The sequence below is a fragment of the Ctenopharyngodon idella genome, chromosome 23, assembly GCF_019924925.1.
Source record: "Ctenopharyngodon idella isolate HZGC_01 chromosome 23, HZGC01, whole genome shotgun sequence".
In the NCBI taxonomy this organism is placed as follows: Eukaryota; Metazoa; Chordata; class Actinopteri; order Cypriniformes; family Xenocyprididae; genus Ctenopharyngodon; species Ctenopharyngodon idella.
In genome coordinates, this window is record NC_067242.1 from 5,831,804 (window position 1) to 5,848,153 (window position 16,350).

Sequence of the window (16,350 nt, forward strand, 5' to 3'; positions counted from 1 at the left end):
TACTAGTCAATGAGCAAAAAAAAAAGAAAAAAAAAAAGGGTTAAGAGAATGTATTTTAACATAAAAAATCTTACAAACTTCACCTTTAAAGATTAAAGTCCCCCTGCAGTTAATAACTTTATTCCTTGAAACTCATCTTTGATAATCACAATGACATATTTAAACTTTTTTTTTTTTCCCCTGGGCCAATCATTTCTTCATGCCTTAAAATAGCTTGAATGTAACTCTACACCCTTGCTTGCAAATTAGTCCTTGCCTCCACTCAATCACAGCAGCTCAGACTATCTGATCCACTCAGTCAACTGTAGTCACCACTGCACAATTAAGTGTAAATATTAGTTTAATTCAGCCATATATGTTTGAACCAGAAATACAGCCATATATGTTTGATTCAGAAGAGGAAGAGTGAATTATACAGACAGGTCCAGTTCTACGGGGGTGCTTGAGGATGCTAAGCACACTCACACGAAAGCAAGAGCACCATCAGTTGATACTGTAATAATATCATATTGATGAAACAGATTTGGTGCTCCAGTGCATATTTGTGTTTGCACAACATAAAACATAAAATATTTCTATTTACAATGTGTTTTTGCAGCGGTGAGTAATGTAGCCAATCACAGACATGTCTGTTGATCTCTTTAGAATTTAGTCAGAATCCACTCACTGGTCAAAACAATGTAAGTAAGAGATTCATTGTGCAGTGTAGACAACTTTATTGATTATAACTGAACTTTGTGAGATGAGTGACAGCTTTTTAGTGACTATAAAAGGAGCTTTCTTTGCGCACTTCCTAGGCTATATATAATATTTAATCCATTTAAAATCTGAATGAAAGTCGACACATAACGGCAATTGATATGATTAGCTGTCACATATAGTTTTGGGTTTTGTTTTCATGTTCATGTTTTCATGTCTTTTATTTTGTAGTTTGTTTCATGTTGCTTGTTTGTGCCATGCTTCCCTTGCTCTCCCTTAGTCTATGTGTCATGTTCTGATTGGTTGTTTATGGTCATGTGGTTTTCAGTTCTGTTCTGTCATTGGTTCCCTTGTTCCTTGTGTCACTTCCCCATTGGTTGCCATAGTCATGTGTTCTCCTAGTTCATATATTTAAGCCATTGTCTTCCCCATGTTACTTGGTTGTGTATTGTTAATGTAACCCTGCTGTCGGTGAAGTCTGTCCAAGTCAAGTCTGCTCATCATCAAGTCTGCTCATCAAGTCTGTTTATGTTCAAGTCTAATGGTTGCTTTGTTTGTTTGCTCACTTTACTTCAATAAACTGCACTTGGGTTCATCAAGCTCGTCTTCAGTCTGGACTAATCGTTACAGAATACACAACCCACTACAATGAACCCAGCAGTTGCTCTCCTGAGCCTTTGTCAAGGCCAATGCACAATTGAAGTTTATGTTCAAGATTTTTGTGAACTTTCTGCCCTTGTAGACTTAAATGACGTGGCGCTGAAGGATATTTTTCGGCATGGACTTAACGAACCTGTTCGATCATGGATGCCAGGGGGGAAAATCCATTTTTCCCTGGCCCAGTACATCGACCATGCCCTTCTGTTGAGTGGATCCTCATTTACTGTAGGAGTTGCGGATGAGGAGCCCCGCAATCCTACAGCATCCACCATACCAGAGTGTTTCCACACCCCATCTGTCATGTCAGGAGTTGTTCATGCCACGCCAGGGCCTGTTCACGCCATACCCCCCATGCCTGCCATGCCAGGACCTGTTTACGCCACAACTACCACGCCAAAGTCTGTTCATCTCATGCCTGCAAGGTCAGTACCTGTTCACGTTAAGTCTGCCACACCAGGGCCTGTTCACGCCATGACTGCCACACCAGGACCTGGTCACGCCAGGGCCTGCTCACGCCATGCCTGCCACGCCAGGGCCAGCTCACGCCATGCCTGCCACGCCAGGGCCTGCTCATGCCAGGGCCTGCTCACGCCAGGGCCTGCTCACGCTATGCCTGCCATGCCAGGGCCTGCTCACGCCATGCCTGCCACGCCAGGGCCTGTTCATGCCTTGCCTGTCACACCATGTCCTGTTCACAACATGGCCTCCATATCAGAGACTTTTCACAAAATGGCCGCGACTCCAAAGTCTCGACACAAGATGACCGCCACTCCAGAGTCTCGCCCCAAGATGGCTGCCATTCCAGAGTCTCGTGCCAAGATGGCCGCCATACCAGAGTCTCGTCTCAAGATGGCCGCCATACCAGAGTCTCCAGAGGATACAGCGCTGACCATTATGGCCACGGCTATTTTATGTGTGTGGGCTGCTCACACATCGACTCCAGCCCCTGACCAGCATCCAGAGGGGACTTCAGCCCCTGACCAACGCCCACAGATGGCGGCCACGCCTGTGCCTTGTCACGCCACGGCTGCCACGCCTGAACCTGTCCGCATCCGCTGGAGCTTGGTACCCATAGTCCTCACCACTAATCCATGGTCTAGGCCCACCATTGCTCCATGGCCAGAGAATAACATTTCTTTTATAATAGTCTATGAAAAACCCATAGTTTGCTGGACAAACTGGGATAGTTTTTCTAGACAACTATTAAACTAGAACTAATCATATATGTAATTGATTATAATCCGTTGTAATTAATTCACAATATATGTGTATAATTCCCTCTTTGGTCGATCTATATTATAGTTAATCATAACATGTTATGATTTATTATATATATTTCACCCATGATTTGAGCTAATTGATTAAATACCTGTAATTCGCTACACCATGTTACTTGGTCGTGTATTGTTAAGGTAACCCTGCTGTCAGTGAGTCTTATAGTCAAGTCTGTTCAAGTCAAGTCTGTTCAAGTCAAGTCTGCTCATCAAGTCTGTTTATGTTCAACTCTAATGGTTGCTTTTTTTGTTTGCTCACTTTTTCTTCAATAAACTGCACTTGGGTTCATCAAGCTCGCCTTCAGTCTGGACTAATCGTTACATTAGCCTTTGCCTTGACTAATAATATGTTGTTAATCTTACACAAACCATGTTCCCATTTTTCATCTCAGAGTCAGACAGCTGCCTTCTAAAAAAACAGCATCCTTAGAAATAGTGATAGGAAAAGCCCTGCGCTGCACATTGACATCACTGGTTACATATTTGGTAGGAAATAGGGACGGTTTCAAAACAGGTTTTAAGGAGAAACTGCTCAGCATTGGTGTTGACTGATGAATTTGCATGGTTTGTCTTAGAGCATAAAAACATCACACAGACATATAAACAACATTAAAAACTTGATTTTTACCACAGGGGATCCTTAATATTTATTTTATTCTGGACTAAACCATGCCAACCCAGAAAACATATCCAGATATTTTTTTGTTGAAAAAGTCTTTTGATTCTTAATTATTGTTCTTTATACTTATTGTGTGTGTGTGTGTGTGTGTGTGTGTTTTAACTTTTAAATCTGTTTGAAACATTGGTTTACCTTATTCATTTTAATTCTGTATTCCATTTCAATCTGTTTGTGTAATGTCATTCAATAATGTAACAATACTGTATTTCATGAAAAAAGCTTGATATGGAAAGGTAATATCGTCACATGCCTAGTTCATACAAGAGTTCATCTTCAGTATCATAATCATTTATTTGTGCTGAGATATATTGTTTACTGAACACTTATTTTAAAAGCTGATTTTCTAAATTGTACACTGAAAAAAAAAAAAAAAAAAAACTTTTCTTGCTCAGTATTTTTGTCTTATTTTCCAGTACAAATATCTAAGAGATACATAAGCTGTCTTTCAATATTTAACAAGACTCAATATTTTAAATCATTGTGCTTCTCAAGTAAATGTGTCTTCAATTAAGAATGTTTAGATATTTGTATTGGAAAGCAAGACAAAAATACTGAGTATGAAATTTATTTTATGCAGTGTAGTCCTAAAATTGACATCAACGTATTCAGGGTTCCATAAATCCGGCTCTGAAGATCCGCTGTCCAGCAGAGTTTAGCTCCAACTCTAATCAAAGACACCTGAACAAGCTAATCCAGGTCTTCAGAGTTACAGGAAGGAGAGTTTGATCAGTGTTTGAGCTAAACTCTACAGGGCAGTGGCCCTCCAGTGCCAGATTTCAGAAACCCTGATTTAGTCTTACAGAAGACAAAAACATGTCTGACTATGAGAGAGATGATCTTACCAGAGTTTCTCCAGTTTACAGTCAGGATCTTCCAGTATAACAGAGAGAAGCTTCACACCCGAATCTCGTAGTTTTTTATTATTCAAATTCAGTTGTTTCAGCTGTGAGGGGTTTGATCTCAGAACTGAAGTCAGAGCAGCACAATCTTTCTCTGTGACACCACAATCACTCAAACTATAGAGAGATGAAAATAATCATTTTTAAACACTATAAACTGAAAACAAGCAATAGAAAGTAGAGAAAATTTTTTTAGATGGAGTAAAGAAATCACTGCACTGCACTCCAATAGATGGCATTGTCTGAAAATTTTGCAGGAATCTTGAGGTCATGGTGTCTCAGATTGCAATGGGAGAGAGAGTTAAATGTGAATGAAAGACAAATGGGACATGGTATGGACTCAGGATAACAAACTCTCAGTGTGGAAAAGAACAAAACAGACAAAATAAGCCCACACTTTGCTCTAAATGTAAGTCCATGAAGTTGCATTCTTGGGATAGACCTGGAGTTGGATTTGTTATCATTAATTCTTGGCCTCCCTTGCAGGTGAAAAATATGCTACACGAATATTCGATTTTTGTCCGTTGTTGCCATGAAAACTACTTTATAGTACTAGATCAGAGATATGTCACTCTTTTTCTAGCGTAAAATTAAGACAAAGTATTCCCATGACAGGAATTTTACAACCACCAACTGATATATCAAACACAATTGCCTTTTTATAATATTTTGTGCTTTATTGTGTCATATTATATATGATTTATTATACTATTATGTCATATTTATATATTTTGACTTTGCACTTTATAGTCTTTGGCTCTGTCCAGTTAATGTTGTTTCCCTCTATATATATATACAGCCTATAAGTAGTCAAATTTCATTGTCAAATTTGCAACAATAAAGAATTAAGCATTAACGTGGATCAAATCCTTATCAATGGTTTAAATACTCATTCATTTGTAATATTAAACTTGTTTGTTTCAAACTAATACTCATGTTGAAGACATTGGCTGGCAGTTGCTTTAACGCAAGCTTGAGTCCAGCGTGTATTGTTTCCCAATCTCCCCTTCATTATTCCAATCAATAAAATAGCTACTTTAATATGCTACTATATTGCTCCAATAACTGATACAATAAATATTTGTTTGTTTTTAAGATTCATGAACTTTTGATTTTCTTTTGTTTTAACAGTGAAGTGATTGTTCTCTACTTACTGAACTTTAATCACAGGCATCAGCTTCTGAAGAACCGTCAGTTTTTCAGCTTTATTGTTTTCTCCAACAAATTTATTAATATCAAACTCATCCAGCTTCTTCTCTGATGTCAGCAACACAAAAACTACAGCTGACCACTGAGATGAAGAGAGTCTGGCTTCACTTATTGTTCCAGATTGCAGATACTGTTGTATTTCCTCCACTAGTGAATGATCACCCAGTTCATTCAGACAGTGGAACAGATTGATGGATTTCTCTGGAGAGTCAATGGTCCTGATCTTCTCCTTGATGTACTCAACTGTTTTCTCATTTCTGTCAGATTGGCTTCTTCTCAGTGTCATTAGTCCCTGTAGGAGAATCTGATGAGAATCCACTGACAGACCCAGAAGGAACCGTAGAAAAAGGTCCAGATGTCCATTTTTACTTTGTAGAGCCTCATTCACAGCTCTCTGATGGAGCTCAGAAAATAAAACATGTTTAAACATGAGTTGAAACCGGTCCTTAATTATAGACAACAAATCTGACTTGGTGACTGGATCAAATAGATTTCTGTTGTTGTTTGTGAAGCAGAGGTGCACATATAAAGCTGCTAGATGTTCCTGAACGCTCAGATGAACAAAGCAGAAGACTTTCCCCTGATACAAGCCTGACTCCTCTCTGAAGATCTGAGTGCACAATCCAGAGTACACTGATGCTTCTGTCACATCAATGCCACACTCTCTCAGATCTTCCTCATAGAAGATCACATTGCCTTTCACAAGCTGCTGAAAAGCCACTTTCCCCAGTTTGAGGATCATGTCTTCATCTGTCAGGTTCTTCTTATAGTCCTTCTCATGTTTGATGTTGGTCTGAAGGATCAGGAAGTGTGTGTACATTTGAGTGAGAGTCTTGGGAATCTCTCCACTCTCTGCTTCGCTCAACATCTTCTCTAGAACAGTGGCAGAGATCCAGCAGAACACTGGGATGTGGCACATGATGTAGAGGCTCCTTGATGACTTCAGGTGTGAGATGATTGTATTGGCCAGACTCTGATCACTGATTCTCTTCCTGAAGTATTCCTCCTTCTGTGGCTCATTGAAGCCTTGTACCTCTGTCACTCGATGGACACACTTAGAGGGGACGAGTTCAGCTGCTGCTGGTCTGGAGGTAATCCAGATGAGAGCAGAGGGAAGCAGATTCCCCGCAATGAGGTTCATCAGCAGCACGTCAACTGAGGCTGATTCACTTACATCACACAACCTCACATCACTCTGAAAATCCAGAGACAGACGACACTCATCCAAACCATCAAAGATGAACAACACTTTATATTTGTCACTGAATATTTCCATTTGTTTTGTTTCATGGAAAAAGACATGAAGAAGATCTGAAAGACTGAATGTTTTGTCCTTCATCAAATTGAGCTCTCTGAAAGGAAGTGGAAATATGAGCTGGACATCCTGATTCTCTTTCCCTTCAGCCCAGTCTAGGATGAACTTCTGCACAGAGACTGTTTTTCCAATGCCAGCGACTCCCTTTGTCAGCACAGTTCTGATGGGTTTGTTTTGTCCAGGTAAAGGTCTAAAGATGTCATTGCATTTGATCGGTGTGTCCTCTGTTGCTGCTCTCCTGGATTGTGTCTCAATCTGTCTCACCTCATGCTCATTACTGATCTCTCCACTGTCACCCTCTGTGATGTAGAGCTCTGTGTAGATCTCATTCAGGAGTGTTGGGTTTCCCTGCTTTGCTGTTCCCTCATAGAGACGTTCAAACTTCTTCATCAGATTTGATCTAAATGTGGTAAGGACTTCATGGCTGTAAAATTAAAATACCATGGTATTACATGAGTTAAATATAAATATAAATATAAATATATAGAGTGAAATGTATTTTTTGTTTTGTGTATCATAAGACAAAGAACATATAGGGTACAACGGGGCTAAAGGCGCCTTTGATTTTATTTTCATTTAAACCACTGTAACAAGGCAGGACTCAGGGTAAGATCCATTAGCAAGCTTTTATTAAACAGAGTTCTTAGTCAAACAGGCAATGGTGGAATAACAGCAAACTGGTATGGCAGAGAGCAGGCAGAATCGTAGTCGAGGAACAGGCAAAGGGTCAGGGCTGGCAGATAACAATCGTAAATCCAAAGCAGAGCAAGTAGTCCAAAGGGCAGGGAGCAGAGAATCGCGCCGTGGATGGCACAACCAGGGAGGGGGGGTGGGTGCCCTGGAGACCTACTGGCAGGTGAGGGTGGATGTACAGATGGGTAGGGAGGTTTCCAGGGCAGGTCAAGGGACTCTAGGTGCCATGGCGGGTCAGGTGCCTCGGGCAGCCACGGTGGGTCAGGTGCCTCTGGCAGCCACTGCAGTTCGGGAACCTTGGGATGCCATGGCGGGTCGGGAGCCGTGGGCGGCCATGGCAGGTCAGAGTTCGTGGGCGGCCATGGCGGGTCAGAGTTCGTGGGCGGCCATGGCGGGTCAGAGTTCGTGGTTGGCCATGGCGGGTAAGAAGCTGGCTCGTGGTGGGCTGGAGCTGGCTCATCGAAGGCCGGAGCGGGCTCGTTGGCTGCTGGAGCGGAGTCTGGGGCTGACTCAGGCTCTGGTGCGGAGTCTGGAGTTGACTCGGGCTCTGGTGCAGAGTCTGGAGCTGACTCGGGCTCTGGTGCGGAGTCTGGAGCTGACTCGGGCTCTGGTGCGGAGTCTGGAGCTGACTCGGGCTCTGGTGCGGAGTCTGGAGCTATCTCGTGGAAGGCTGGAGCTGGTGCGAAGGCAAGGAACTTGGTTGGCACTGACAGGGCAAGGAGCTTGGGTGGCGCCGGCAGGGCAAGGAGGTTGGGTGGCGCTGGCAGGGCAAGGAGCTTGGGTGGCACAACAATGGCCTCTGGGGCGGCCTCCGGGCCTACAGCGAGCTCTGGGGCAGACTCACGGGCTGGAACGGGTTCTGGTAGATCTGATGAGGCGAGACGAAGCTCTGGAAGATCTGATGAGATGAGACAAGACTCTGGAAGATCTGATGAGACAAGACGAGGCTCTGGGAGATCTGATGAGGCGAGATGAGACTCTGGAAGGCCTGATGAGACAAGACGAGACTCTGGAAGATCTGATGAGAGGAGACGAGACTCTGGAAGATCTGATGAGACGAGACGAGGCTCTGAAAGATCTGATGAGATGAGACGAGGCTCTGTGAGATCTGATGAGACGAGACGAAGCTCTGGAAGATCTGATGAGACGAGATGAGGCTCTGGGAGATTTGGTGAGTCGAGACGAGGCTCTAGAAGATCTGATGAGACAAGACGAGACTCTGGAAGATCTGATGAGACAAGACGAGGCTCTAGAAGATCTGATGAGACGAGATTTTGGAAGATCTGACGAGACGAGACTCTGGAAGATCTGATGGGACGAGACGAGACTCTGGAAGATCTGATGAGATGAGACGAGACTCTGGAAGATCTGATGAGTCGAGACGAGGCTCTAGAAGATCTGATGAGACGAGATGAGACTCTGGAAGATCTGATGAGTCGAGACGAGGCTCTAGAAGATCTGATGAGACGAGATGAGACTCTGGAAGATCTGATGAGACGAGACGAGGCTCTGGAAGATCTGACGAGACGAGGCTCTGGAAGATTTGATGAGACGAGACTCTAGAAGATTTGATGAGACGAGACTCTAGAAGATCTGATGAGATGAGACGAGGCTCTGGAAGATCTGATGAGACGAGGTTCTAGAGCTGATTCATGGGCTGGGGCCGATGTGTGCGCAACCCACACACACCAAATGGCTGTGGCCATAATGGTCAGCGCTGTAGTCTCTGAGGGCTCAGGCGTGGCAGCCATCTCGGCTGAGGGCTCAGGAGGAGTGGCCATCTTGTCCGTAGACACTGGCAGGGCGGCCATCTTGTCCATAGACACTGGCGGAGCGGCCATCTTGTCCGTAGACACTGGCGGGGCGGCCATCTTGTCCGTAGACACTGGCAGAGTGGCCATCTTGTCCATAGACACTGGCGGAGCGGCCATCTTATTCCAGCTGCTCGTGCGGACGTCAGCGGTGGATCGTCCACACTGGACAACAATCCTCTCCGCTCTCGGAAGGATCCAGAGACGTGACATGACTCTGGGCGATCAGCGGAGACGTGACGTGACTCTGGGCGATCAGCGGAGACGTGACGTGACTCTGGGCGATCAGCGGAGATGTGACGTGACTCTGGGCGATCAACTGTGAATTGACTTGATTCAGGAATTGACTTGGCTCACGAAGATCAACCGTGGCCTGACTTGGCTCACGAAGATCAACCGTGACTTGACTTGGCTCACGAAGATCAACCGTGACTTGACTTGGTTCACGAAGATCAACGGTGGCTTGACTTGGCTCACGAAGATCAACCGTGACTTGACTTGGCTCACGAAGATCAACCGTGACTTGACTTGGTTCACGAAGATCAACGGTGGCTTGACTTTGCTCATGAAGATCAATTGTGACTTGACTGGGCTCAGGAATATCAACTGTGGCTTGACTTGGCTCACGAAGATCAACGGTGGCTTGACTTGGTGTTGTTGTTGTAGCCGCCATCTTGTGAGTGTCCTCTGGCACGGCAGCTATTACGTGAATGGATGAAGTGTCGCATTCCTCCGCGACACCCACGGTAAACGGAGAGCCAACAGTCAATAATGTAAATTCCAGAAAATGACTAAGGGAGGAGCGGGGTACCTCACAAATCAGTTGTTTTTTTAAGTGGCTGATTGATGCCCTCACAGAAAAAGTCTATGAGCACACAGTCTGGCAGATCTGACCAATAAGCAATGTCCAAATATTCAGTGATATAATCCTCAATCGATCGTGTGCCCTGCGTGAGTCCTAATAACAATTGTGCAATATTCCTTCTGGGAATAATAAACAACTGGCTGACTTTTCCATTTGTTGACATGACATGGTTATATTCAGATGGTAAATATCATATATTAAGTTGGGTGTCCACCTTAGAGATAATCACCATATTTCTAATGAAATCATGATATTTAAAAAAAATTATATTAATCATATCATATCATAAAATATTATTTATTATTACTACTGTAAATCTATATTAAATTACTATGGGATCTTCTTCAATGCTTTCAGAATTTCAGTATTTTACTTTTTAAAATAATTTTGTTTCTGTATTTTTAAAAAATATTTTCATATTTTAATGATTATATTTATTGAACAAAAGTGAATTATTTTATTTATCAAAATAAACAGAAAATAGTATAAACTCAACTAAAGTTATTGTTTTGAACAAGTATTTACTTATAGACATGATTAAAAACATGTTATTTTAGCTAAAGTATTTGTATCAATACTGTGTGCCTTTTACCCTGTTTGTACCCCCTCGCCACCTCATACATTTATACAGTTTTTAAACAAAATAAGCCATTTTCACACAAAATCTGTTTTTCCAAAAATGTTCAATACAAACATTTTTTTCTGCAATCATACACTATGGGAAAAATGAAAAGCAAATTTTTTCTTAAGGTGTGCCTTTAGCCCCAATGTTCCTTACGGTTCATGAAATATGACAATTATTAATGTGTTTGAATTATGATGATCTCAAAACAACAATATCTAACAATTTACCTGACACCAGCATGCCTGCTTTCATTGAAGTCCTGTTGTTGATTCATAGACTGGTCGTTCTTCTCACAGACGAGTTTTGTTACGACTGTTCTTTGTGGCAGGATTGACCTTAAACATCATGAAGAGAATCAAGAGTCAGACACTCTGATATTGGTGGATTTTTGCCTATTCAGCAATATGTGTAGATGATACTGTCCCAGTGATTATCTGAGTAAACAACAAGATTAATTTCATCAAGTTTAATTGTATTGCATTGATTCCATTTGTTGGCCATTTTTGGAGGAGTCATTTTGGAGGAGGTTATATTGTGTTTGAGTTCTGAAGATGGAATATGGCATTTTTTGAGCTCTGTATATAAGGCCTCCTCAGTATCAGCACCTGCTGCTCATTACCTGGAGTTCCACAATGTCCTGGTACCCAACAAAAAAACTGCAGTACATTTCAAATGTCCACAAAAGCTGGGTGTTTAAAATAATATAAACATCTCTTTCAATGAAATGCAATATCCGAGTCTAAGCCATGATTGTTATTTATTTATTTATTTATTTTTTATATATAAAAAGTGTAAATTGACCTACACTCATATGTCTCTCATCAGGTGAAGACAACTTCTAGTATTAATATCATAAACACAAATATAAAAACACCATAATATTAAAATGTCAATCATGTCTTTTAGAAATGCCATACCTGAGATCAGTCTGTGTATCGTCATTCTTAAAATTTATAGGATGAGGCATAGACCTGTCACTCCTCATAGACACACAGCTGGGCTCTGGCTCTGATCTCTCCTGCTGAACTGAACTATAACAGAACAGATTTAATCATTTTTGATTGTCATCATCAGAAGATCTTCAGAGGTTTATATGAAAAGCCCTTGAGTAGGGTTTAGACATTGTTTTCTAGAAATTTCGTTATCATTAAAAAATGTTTTTTGTTTTTTTTAATGGTAACAGACATATTTTATTATATAGCCTATAAAAGGGTTTTAATGTGTTTATTCAAAGTACCTGAATCCTGGAGAAAAATCTTCATCTCTGGATGTTTGTGTGTCATCCATAATGAAGCTGAACAGTCAAAACAGTCCACCGACTCTGGATGGAAATGACGAACAAACACAAAACTAAAGTAATTAAACATCGTTATAATTGATTTGACCGGATCGTGAGAGTTGGAGAAATGAATACGAGACATCTGTGATCACTCAAATAATTAGTCTTTTGAAAAATCATCACATACAGCACGATACACAAAATAAATCTCGTTCATTTGCTTTAGGATGAAAAATGTCAAGCACATCCTTTCAGAGAAAATCGTAGTCACCTGTGGAAGTCACCTGTAAAGGGTCTCGAGACGTAAACAGTCACCTTCATCAAAGTTTATCTAGCCAACCGATTCACAAACTCCTCCATCTTTTCCATCAAGTAGCTACACATAAATTCTTAACTAATGTTTTATAAAAGTTTCCATTAAACATGTAATATATTTTGTATTGGAAGGAATCGACAATCTATTTAAAATGGCGAAACGTCACCTTTCTTTTACTTTCACTTTTTATCTGTGGCGAGAGATGCGCGTGATTTAACTGCTGGAGTCGCTATAATGTTGGGTAGTGTTTTAATGTCTGCCATTATTGGCAGATGACGTGAGTTTAATCATCATTAAGGGGAAAGTTTACAGTTAATAACTCCAGTCAGTTTAGTGTGCTGTTAAACTCCAAACAAACATATTTATGACACGGATAATCCACCTGTAGGAGCTATTGGCAGATTATTTATACTTGTTTTAGCCGGTAGAGGGCGGTGTGCACTGTATAGTGAAAGCGGGTGTTCGAGACAGACGTGCAGATCACCTGTCTGTCAGGTGATAGTTAAAACCTCACCCATTTATTCCACATCTTACCTCCTAAAATAGAATATATCTAGCCCTGCTTCCCTTGTTATTCAATAGGCCACTCTGAACCACTCCTTCTTTCCTTCTCTTCTTCACATAATTGACTAAGTATCCTAACTAGGCTACACATTTTTGTGTAGTTTCAAACAGGACCTACATATTCCCCCAAACTCTGTTAGCAATAAATTTAAAGACCTTTTTAAATTTCTTCAACAACTGAAAATATTTTGAAAACAATACTGGCACTATGTTTGTTCCATTGGCAAATTGTTCTTCCCACCACAATTCATTGTAATCTTTGCTATTTCTATGGGTTTCTTGACAGAAAACATGATTTATTATCTCTAAGTATTGCCCACTCTATAAAAACATGAACATATAGAGAGGACAGAAACAGAAAAGAACCAATAGTGTAAAATTAAGTGTAATTTAATTATTATGCTTTTTGTGTACAACTGATGCTTTATTCCTAAATAATTTCTTCTGAAATTGTGTTTAGCCAAAACCTTTTTGTTTGTTTAAAGTCTTTAAAAAGCATTGTGCGTCCTGTTTGGTTTCTTCCTATTTCTGATTATTACAATGGAAGTATGCAAATTCATTAGTCATTTTTAAATCTTATCTTGAAACCTTTTATATTTATTTATATATTTCAGGATTTTGTTGTTCATTTATTCAGTTATTTCATGTTTCTTTTTTGTGTGCTGCTCTGGACTATTAACAAAGTTAAGGAGGAACACATTCAGATAATTAACCTAATTAACATGAGAGGAGCGCAATCAACTCAATTAACAATAAGAGGTATATATACACCAGACTTACCTCTGTTAGTTGACAGTTTATCAGCATCTCTCCTCCACCCCATCTCCCACTTCTAGTCCTAACTATTCCTATCACAACCGGGGAGAGTACTTTGGGTTCGGGCCAGTTTCTGAGGCTCAGAGTCCTCCCCCTGGACAGCACACCAAATACTCATAATCTTTACTTGATCTAATTGTAAGTCTGAACTCATGAAAGACCTGAATGAAGATAACGTTTTAGATGATTCCTGAAAAAATTCAACCTTGAAAGGGGGAAGGATGTTTGTTCTTTATGGTGCAGTTTCAGGGTTTGTTTGGAATTAAGAAAGATGTGTGATTATGCCAGAAGATGAATATTCAGATGAGAAGATTCATCCTGGAATCAACATTTGATACTTTTTTTTTTTTTTTACAAGAACAGAGTTTTTAAATAATCACTTTATTTCTCCACATCATTCACATAGAACAGAACTCTGTTTGGAACAATTCTGGAATTATGTAGTATTATATTATTAATTTTGACTGATTTTATACTTGCTTAAAAAGCATAATGTGTTTTTGTAGGTCCTTGAACTCACTGTGCCTGTAATTTGTATGTATGGAGAACATTTTGTTTTAAATAAACTTTCTCAGTTCATGACTCCTGGTGTTCATTTTCCATAGCATGTGTAGGTCTCTCTTCAGACCAGCCGTTTTCCCAACAGTAATTCCAGAAAACGTGTGATGATCAGGCCATGTTTTCCCGATGTGCATTACTGACTGCAACCATCTTCTAAAATCATGGAGTGGACCTTTGAAGTCTAGTCTCATTATATGAACAGCAGACCAGGTGAAAGGCACAGAACATTATGAGCTACCTGGTCGTTCTATTTTATTTACCTAAATAGATTTAACAAAATATATGTCCAAATAAAAAAAAAAGACTAAATAAGTGGAGAATACGCAGGAGTAAGAAGATCGAGCTGCATTAATGACAAGTGTTCACAAGGAGGCGCTATAAACTGTGAATTAAGCACAACACCAGAGTCTCATATGACAGAACCAGTGGAACTAGAAAAAGATTAAGAGTAGAATAGAATTTGATGTGAAATATGTGAGTCAGTAAATGGGCAGTGGTTAGTGATCTGGATAAACTCTTATTCGTCTGGTAACTTATCAGCCGTTATTACCTGTCATAACATCTAACAGCTTGCAGTTAAAATGATGTTCTTGTCTCTTCATGGCCAACAACAGTCTGCATATTAGCCACAGTAAGATGCTCAGATCAGTTTGGTCTGTTCCAGTCTCTCTGAAACCCAGACTGTTAGTGTTTGTTCAGACTGCTAACATCCGCACATTTACTAGCTTTAGGCCTCTATAGTGGAGAGCAGATCATGGAGCTGCTAGTGCCATTGTGTTACATTCAGTGACATTTTATAAACAATCTACCACACATACAAGCATTTAAGAAACAACATAATATAATATAATATAATATAATATAATATAATATAATATAATAATTACTGGTCCTAAAAATTTGATTGGCTGAGCAGGATTACAAAGAGTTCTGAAGAAAGACTAATATAAAATCATTCTGTGTTTCCTTGTTCTTTTCGAACGGTTGCTTCCATCAATCCATCAGTGACTTCCACATATTTAATCTGTTGGAGTTTCTTCCATTCAGGTAAATGTTGTTGCCGTTGTCACAAGATTGTGACCTTCTGCCAGGAACATCTTGTCAATCTGCTGCTGTCCAGAATCAGGTGGTTTGTCTTCATTTGGCATCTCAGCTGAGACCTGTCCACTATGGGTGACACTACCAGTAGTTGTGAAGTACCAGTGGAGCTGTCAGCATCACTGACACACACACGCCCTCACAGCACATCAAGCTGCAAACTGTGTGAAAGAACCTAACCTACCCTAACTAAAACTGATTAAAAGCATTCGTATATCAACCAACCACTCAAATCAACCTAACAACCACGTAATGCACAAAAATAGCAACCGAAAAGCAACACACTAAGAAACACACAGAAAATCTTGGAAAACGCATGTAAATGCACAGGAAATCACCCAAAACATCCTGACAACCATGTAGTAATCCAATCCAACAACATAGGAACCACATATCAACACATTGACAAAGACCAAAAACATCCTATACTATAAAAACTTACTCTACAAAATAAAACATACTCCATATTTATAAATATATAGTATATAGAGAAACATGGAAACATATATACAATATTTACATATGTAGGCCCCGCTGTGTGATACTCCGGCTCCATGTGACGCTGTGATGGCTCGATGACTCAATGTCTGGGCTTCTTTCTTCGGGGTTCCTCAGGCAGGGGCTCTTCACTGATGTCCACATGGATACGAGGAGTGAGGCTTCTTCTGCTGGTTGTGGAGAAGCGCTCAGCAATGAGGACGCATCCATCAGGTTGCTCTGTCTCCATCAGTGAAGGGCAGTTGAGTGTCTCCCACAGCCGCTGCTTGATCTTCAGTTCCAGCTCAATGCTGTAGAGGCGCTGCCAACCACAGTGTGTCTTTATCACGGGCTCCGCCACACAGCGGTAAATGTTCTGGTAGTCCTGCAGGCTGCAGCGTGGATGTAGACAGACTCTTCCTGCTGACACAGAGGTGTTGGACAAACATCCACTGAAGAGACTGAGGCTGCTGGACGGATGTCAGGAAGAACAGCAGCGTTCTTCAGGTA

The 16,350-nt window shown here is 40.9% G+C and overlaps 2 protein-coding genes across 3 annotated transcripts in view; both read right to left on the reverse strand.

Moving 5' to 3' along the window:
• LOC127505683 (NACHT, LRR and PYD domains-containing protein 12-like) overlaps positions 1-16,350 on the reverse strand; it is a 312,016-nt gene that overhangs the window by 222,825 nt on the left and 72,841 nt on the right. The window contains exons 5-6 of the mRNA XM_051881370.1: positions 5,366-7,159; positions 4,155-4,328 (exon numbers count right to left, since the gene is read on the reverse strand). Coding sequence (XP_051737330.1) covers positions 4,155-4,328; positions 5,366-7,159 — 1,968 coding nt within the window. The remainder of the gene's footprint in view (positions 1-4,154; positions 4,329-5,365; positions 7,160-16,350) is intronic.
• apbb1ip (amyloid beta (A4) precursor protein-binding, family B, member 1 interacting protein) overlaps positions 1-16,350 on the reverse strand; it is a 182,204-nt gene that overhangs the window by 53,241 nt on the left and 112,613 nt on the right. The gene's annotated exons all lie outside the window — the stretch shown is intronic.